Below are 7,678 nucleotides of genomic sequence, written 5' to 3' on the forward strand. Positions count from 1 at the left end.
TAGACCTGGTTCACAATAATTTATTGTGAACCACTAACATTAGGGACACTACGATTGTTTTATCAATAAAAAAAATCACTATATTAAAATAAAGGTTACTATGTTGAAATAAAAGTCATTGTTACATTATAAAAGTTATATGAGGATTAATTTTTTTTTTAATGAAATTTTTAATATATCGGTTAATATGAATAATGAAGGTCACTATGTTAAAATTAGGGTCACTATGTTGACATAACTCGTAATTTAGGTTCACAATAACATTAAAGGTCACACAAGTTTTAATAAATGTTACTATATTAAAAATAAGGTTACTATATAAAAATTAGGGTCACTATGTTCAATATAACATTAATTGCGTGTATAGAACCCTTCAAAAGAACAAATTTTGGAATTATTTCACTGACTGACATACGTGAAGTTAGAAATAAAGGTTGCTTTAATTATTGGAGCGTGCATGTATATTAGACGATGGTCAATTATAACAGGAATAAGTTCTTGGAGAAGCTAGCAGAGGTCATTGGCATGCCTAGCCTCTTAGGGATATACATATACTGTACTACGGAACAGAAACAATTTCCTTTACGTAGGAGGTAGGGCAGTTTCAAATGACGGTTCATGTTAGCCACCCTAAATCCCTCCAAATCCTTCAGCAAATTAAGGCTTTGATGTTGTATGAAACACAGATATATCGTTCCCAAGACAGTTAAAAAGTACTCCTTTTGTCTCTAAAAAAATGACCCTTTAGGCCAAATTTTAGTCCTAAAAATGTTCATCCCATTTACAATAGTATTTGTGCAAGATTAGCTTTCCAATGTAAATTTTGCCTTTTCCATGTACTTTATTACTTTCTCTCTACTTTTTTGCAAATCTCATGTAAATTTACCCTTTCAATGTACTTTTTATTAGCTTTCCCATACACTTGCATTTCTCATTTAAGTTTCTTAATACCTGTGAAACTTCCCAAAAGGGTTGTTCTTTTAGAGACGGAAGGAGTAGATGTAAATCAGATATATGTTGATATGATTTTATATCTTGCCTAGATTTCTATATCAGCAGTATATCCTGCAAGAATTCTCTGCTCTAATGTATCTTGTCCGCTGGCTGCCCTTTAAAATTCCTACAGACGCGTCTGCTGTTACATGTGACAATCATGTAGCAGGAACAGTTTAGTGCAAGTGTACTAAATGGCTAGACATGGCGAAGAAGCAAGCACACAATTAAGTTATGGTGGATGGCAAGAAGATTCAAATCATCTAATGTATTATACCAGGAAGATCTTTGGAAGAATACAAGAATAGTATTCTTCCCTGAATAAGAAATGTTACGATATCCTTTAATTTAGTGGCATGATGCTTTCTGATACTAGTAGTAAAAACTCTGTTACCAGATCAAAAATAAATGGAAAATTCATCTAAGATAAAAATTCTATTTGATTCGCATGCACTTGAACAAGACCTCGAAGAATAACTTGTACATATGCCGCTTCAAGTACATTCTCTCTACCTTTTCCCTACCTCTTAGTCCCATTTGCTGCCTAATTGATGGGTTTTTCAACAAATACCTGAGATTTTCAGCTAGTACTTTAGTCCCTGGATGTCCCACGGGATGGAGGAGGCCTGTAATATTTTGCTCAACTATTTCTTTCGTACCACCAGCATCTGTTCCAAGCACCTGCCCATACATTAAAGCATAGCTTATCATACTCCATTCCATGTACATCAATTAAGAACAAAGGGCTGACCTTACGGTTCATTTGATAGATGGTAACATATGGTGTCAATTCGGGTGTGTGGGTCGGGTTCGGTGAAGTTGGGTTTGGTCAATTTTAAATTTGAATCATGCTAAATTATTGTGTCCATACAAGTCGAAATCTGAATTTGATTTTTTTTTTTTTTTTTCAAGTCGGGTTGGGTCAGTCAGATTAGTTTTTGACATAATGATTTATCCCTAATTTAAAATGATATGTTCCAACTAAATGTTAACATAATGCAACCCCATTCCCAAACACATGCTTCTCAAATATGTACAGTACCACTCACTAGCTAGCTCCTTTAAAAATGCAATGATAGCAGTGAAATATTAAGAGAACACACACACACACACTGACACACATACACACAAAAATAATTGGACTAGCCATATAGGCATGATACCTTAGAAATTTAAAAATTTACTCAATATCATCTATGTCATTTATATCATCTATGTTATTTATCAGACTACCGAAAGGGCCGTTTTTACTTTCACGAGACCAAGTCTCATCATATAAGCTCATGACAGTACACTTCTTAAAACATTTTTTCCAGCTTTAGCCTTATTGCAACAAGAAAAAATCATTGTGCTTTTGGGGGTAAGGGGGAATACAGCAGACTAGAGAATATCACAGGATTACAGGATGACAATGCGTTAAATCATCTAATACCCTGTAAAGGAGGAAAAGAGAAATAAAGGATATGTAACCCATAAACAAGAAGATGCAAGCTAAGTCAAGACTTACCGGCAGACCAAATGCCATTGCCTCAATTGTCACTCTTCCAAATGTCTCTCCGAGCCCCTAGTGCAATATACAGATCAGAAACAAAAGTATACTCCAAGAACAGTTTATCTCAGAAAAACAATTTTCCATGTTCAGATCTAATAACTCATGTTGTCACCGAAAAAAAAAGATATTCTTTTAAGCATGATTGCATGTAGATTGATGACTCAACCCATTAACAGGCTATGAAGCTATGAGTTTCCCCTCAGCATCGTAACACATTAAAAATAATGGAATGAGGCCACTTAAACAGATGCAACATGTCTCGTTCGCATATTATTATTAATAGATTGAGATCACTTAAACTGATGCTACATGTCTCAGTTACAGTTTAACTCTGCCAAACCAAACCCTCTACATTAACTACAGATCACTGCTCAGAATATAGATTAAATCTGATGAAGCAAGTAATGAAAAAAACAATTCATCAGAATAAGATAAATATTTAAAGTGGAAACCATAGTAGATGTATCAGAAAGGTTTCAGAGATTCTTGACATAAGGTGTCATATTGATGATAATATGAATTCATATAAATCAAATTAGACATGTCAGCCAAATTACAGTGCACGTTCAGTGTAGATGCAAAATCAGGTACCTGAATTTTAACATAAATCTTTACCTGGGAATTGGTGACATAAACATCTGCTGCAGAATACAGTGAAGCAACACGTGTTGTTGTTGGAGTCCACAGGATGGACTTTGACAAATTTGAATGTTTTGATGAAAATTCAAGAATTTCTTTCACATACATCACCTTGTTGCTCTTGGATCCAACTGAACCGATTAGAATCTTAAGTTTTCGATCAGTAACTTCACGGATTCTTGGAATTTTTTGAGCAATTTCAGATCTTGTGGGATCTGTGCCAGGCAAGCTGTCAGACATGCTGATTTGGGAAGACCCACTAGTGCTATTTGGCTTCAACGCGATACCTCTTAAATGAAACTTCTTAGCCAATTTGGATGCTTTTTTCTCCGTCTCTGGTGAAGTCATTGATTTAACTTCACTTTGAGAAGGTTGTTCTTCAATTACCAAGTATGCTGATTCAACAAGAAGGAGTTGACCCTTGGGGTAATTTATGCTGCCTAGAGAAATGACTAGCATATCATGATCTTCCAACCCCATCTCCTGCCTTACAGCTTGTCGTAGCATCTGACGCTTCTGTGACATTCTCTCTGGGTTTGTCAAAGGAGTATTAAGTGAGCAGGGGATGCCAGCTACGAAGGCCAATTCATCATTGACAGAAAGGGGAATCAATGTTGTTTGGGTAGTCAATGTAATGTTGTCCTCCTTACACCAGTCAAGCCACTGCTTAGACTGTAATTCGGAGAGGAATACAAGCATTTTAACTCGATTGAGCAAGACTTTTGACCGGTCAAAGTACTCACGGCGATTCTCCATGATCCACCAAGCAATTTGATTAGAGCCGGCATTGAAATAAGCAAGATATTGCTCTGCAGAGGAAACAACAGAGCATCATACAGATTGCTTCGTGTATTCTAAAAACAATAATCTGAAATAATTACAAATCAAAATTAAAATGCCCAACAGATTTTTTTTTTTTTTTTTGAAAACATGCCCAACAGACACTTATACAACAGAAATAGAAAATTCAATGGGATTGACGAAACACCCATGTAAAGACATTTTCATTTTCCATTTTTAGTAAATGTTGAAATTTATATGCCCAACAGACATTTATATGTCATTCAAATGGTGAGCAAGGCTTGAGGTATGAAGTATCAATAAAAGATGGGAGGATGTGGCTCATAGAACTTATAAAACTAATGCTGCAAGCGAGACACCTTTATAGCAGTATAAGAAGTTAAGAACTTTCCGGAGTCAAAGATTTACACCACTTGAAAAGCAACAATGTGTCCATGAACTAATAGGAAGTCTTTAACTTTCCATCTTCCTAAAATTATTGCCTTATGATCTGAAAAGTGCAAGAAATTACGGAATACAAACTATCAATTGTGGATACTTCATATAAAGACATGATATTACATAGTAATCAGAACAATTAGATACTCGTATAATTAGAAAGCACCTCATTATATGTCCAATATAATATTAATTTTCTTCCATAGTAGTATGTAGTATCCATTTTATATTAATCCAAAATCATCTAACAAGAATTTCTAGATGGACAAAATACTTGTGATTTTATCTTGTAATATTTCCTCCGTTTGTTTTTAGTTGACACGTTTCTTTATTCACACTTGCCAATGCACAAATTCAATGATTAATATCTTTAGTTGTCACTAAGAAAAAATTATAAAAAGTTGATTTTTTGAAATTATAAATAGAGACGAATCTATGAAGAGCCCACATGAATATAATTATAATCACGTATAAATCACAAAACACGGTCAAAGGAGAATGTGTGAATAGTGCCAAAGTCAAAATGTATCAACTAAAAACAGATGAAGGAAGTAGCACATAGCACCATCAAGCCTCCAAGGATCCAGAATCATATGGATAAGTTGATACCCTCTTCCTACTGGAGAGCACTGACACACTATATGCATTTCAATAATATAGATGCCAATCATTTAAAAATTTATTCCTTTCAACAGTGTTAAAACATTAGAAGCTCTTACTGGATAGTTGAATTAGGGAACTACATCTATATATAGGCTAGATTATATTTCTCTTTCTGAATACATGATGCTATTTCTTCACTTAAACCAACAAAAGGAAAACTTTAGTCATTGTTAAGGCATCTAGGGCAAGCTGAGAAAATAACATCTGAAGTGTAAATTGTTAGTATCATTTCAAAGAGTGATGTCATACCTATCCACTGTGCACAGACTGCTGATCCAGCAATGACAAGATCAGCTTTCATGGCAGCTTTGAAGCTGTGTTCTGCCTTGTCATCAATGATCTTGATCCTTCTCTTTGTGAGCTCTGACATTAAACCACCTCGTCTGCTTAGGACTACAGCATGAACTGTTGCCCCACAACTTAGTAGCTCAGTTGCTAGCTCCAGCATGGAAAGGGGAGCTCCAGTCATTGACAGTTCATGAAATATCAAGACAAAGTTTCTAGACCAAACTAGACGTGCAAAGAGTTCATTCCTATCACATGTTCCTGTTCGTTTCTCAGGACTCCATTCCAGAATTCTATCCTCAGTAGAGGCAAATGGACCAACTAGCAACCGATAGGTAGAATTACTCATTGGAATCTGCTCTTCCAGCACATCATCCGCATCTCTTGTTCTAAAATCTTCCCCAATCTTTCGTCTACCACGTGATTTACTTTGTGAGCCACGCCTTCCTTTCTTACTCCTCTTTTTAGAAGGTACAGTCCGGGAAGGTCGAATTCTAGGAGGTAAAATAACATCTTCTTCAGTCAAAGATAAATCTATGCTACTATTAAATTTGATCCCATTTCCTACAAGACTACGACTAGACCGATTCTTCACATTAAAAATTTCATCATCTGATTTCAATTCACGATGCTGATTCTGCCCTGAATTAACATACTCATTCCTGGAATTACTCCCAAACCCAACTTGGTTACCTTCATTATCCCCATGAGCCCACCTAGACTGGATGTAGAATCCACCATAAGTCCACAGAGTAATCAAAAGTAGCCAGTACACCACCGGACTATTCTTAAACCACTGAAACCTACCCCCACCAGATCTACCATCTCGCCTAGGTGTTCGAGTAGAAGGAAGCCTTCGAAACGTGGGAGAAGACCTAGGGGTCGATCTTCCGGACAATGTAGGCTTTAAGGTCCTCAATGCCGATGGCCTAATCACATTTCCCAGCAAATCCTCGTCGTTATGATTGTCCTCCATTTACAACTCCCTACTCAAACTAATCGAAAATAAAGAATAGTCCAGTGTAATGTTATTATCTCACAAAATGAGGAAATCGTATCAAGTAGCACAACCCATATAATCGAAAATAAAGAAGGCCCCTCGAAATGGGTAAAAGATTCAAAATGCTTTACAAACAAATCCTTTAACAGCTTCTTAATATCAGATTCTGCAAATTACAATTTTCAAGGTAACAGAAATTAATCTACTGAATTCATACACATTCTCCTAAACAATTGATTACCACATCTTCCTACTCAAAACATCAAAATCTGCTGTTCGTATAGATAATTAACACCCCAAAATATATCAATCCAAAAAAGTTGCTTAAATAACATTACTAAAAGCAATTCATAGCAATGCAAATTCAAGAAACAAGACAATTACACAATGCAATACAATCTAGCAAAACCTACATAATCCAACATTGATTCCACTCATTCAAAAAAGAAAAAAAAAAGAAAAAAAATAATGGGTATTTTACACAAACAAAATATAATGCGAAGTATATCATAAATAACAGTAAACTCTATGAAAAATAATGGAAATAGAATAAGCAAGATATAAAAGGAAAGAAAACCCATAAAAGCAGAACTACGAATAATTTCCCTCAATAGAAAAAAAAACCCAGAAATAAACTAATCTCCTTCATTTTTATTTAAAAATAAAATTCACAAACAAAAAAGAAAGTGACAAAATCAATACCATTGAATGCACCAATAGCTTTCCTTTCTGGGAATTTTCTATCGAATGTTCAAAGATTCAGAGAAGCTGTTGAAGCTGAGTAAGATGTAGTAGCAGCAGCAAAATCAGCTCAATTTTCAGCTGTATTTTTTTTATATTCATTATTATTTTTATTATTATTTTTACAGTGAAGAAGAAATTTCAAGAGAGAAGGAAGAATTAAGTCAAATGATGATTGACGAGTGGGAGATCCCACTGTCGGAGGAGAGAGAAAGTGTCTCAAATAATGATTTTTTTTTTTTTTTTTTTTTTGGGTTTTGGGAGTTTGACACTTTGACATAGCACGTTTTTCATTTTCTTTCTCTTTCAGACCAGAAATTAAAAACTGTGGTTTTTTAGTTGACAAAAGCTAACGAACAGTCGATCCTTGTAATAAATATTAATTCCATCGATCGACACGTAATTTTGGCATATATTCTCATATTATTAAATATTTTAAAGGGTTATCCAATACCTCGAGGCGTTTGTTAGCAAAATTCTTTTTAGTTTTACTCGTATCAACTTTTAGGTAGTTTGTGATTAAGTGGAGATTCATTAATGAAGCCAAAGAGGATTGCAGGTTATAA

At 34.9% G+C, this 7,678-nt stretch overlaps 1 protein-coding gene across 2 annotated transcripts; it reads right to left on the reverse strand.

Annotated features, from left to right (window-relative positions):
- Positions 1 to 1,244: 1,244 nt before the first annotated feature.
- LOC110698743 lies at positions 1,245 to 7,372 on the reverse strand. 2 transcript variants are annotated; one of them, XM_021876258.1, is made up of 5 exons: positions 7,074 to 7,372; positions 5,336 to 6,366; positions 3,161 to 3,993; positions 2,501 to 2,557; positions 1,245 to 1,674 (listed from the first exon to the last, which is right to left on the reverse strand). In XM_021876258.1, exons 2-5 carry the CDS (start codon positions 6,345 to 6,347, stop codon positions 1,429 to 1,431), a joined length of 2,148 nt encoding a protein of 715 aa, XP_021731950.1. In that variant the 5' UTR covers positions 6,348 to 6,366; positions 7,074 to 7,372; the 3' UTR covers positions 1,245 to 1,428. The 2 variants fall into 2 exon arrangements, with proteins under 2 accessions (XP_021731950.1, XP_021731949.1); XM_021876257.1 differs by having other exon boundaries at positions 5,336 to 6,537.
- Between the last annotated feature and the right edge of the window lie 306 nt (positions 7,373 to 7,678).

Source organism: Chenopodium quinoa, unplaced genomic scaffold, assembly GCF_001683475.1.
Source record: "Chenopodium quinoa cultivar QQ74 unplaced genomic scaffold, ASM168347v1, whole genome shotgun sequence".
Lineage (NCBI taxonomy): Eukaryota > Viridiplantae > Streptophyta > Magnoliopsida > Caryophyllales > Amaranthaceae > Chenopodium > Chenopodium quinoa.

Bases quoted from the DNA above. Each gene is read 5' to 3' on its own strand.
- LOC110698743 (XM_021876258.1), bottom strand. From the start codon at position 6,347: ATGGAGGACAATCATAACGACGAGGATTTGCTGGGAAATGTGATTAGG. The intron at 2,558-3,160 runs GTAAAGATTTAT...ATATTGCACTAG, and splicing joins TTTATGTCACCAATTCCCAG to GGGCTCGGAGAGACATTTGG. The intron at 1,675-2,500 runs GTAAGTCTTGAC...ATGTATGGGCAG, and splicing joins CAATGGCATTTGGTCTGCCG to GTGCTTGGAACAGATGCTGG.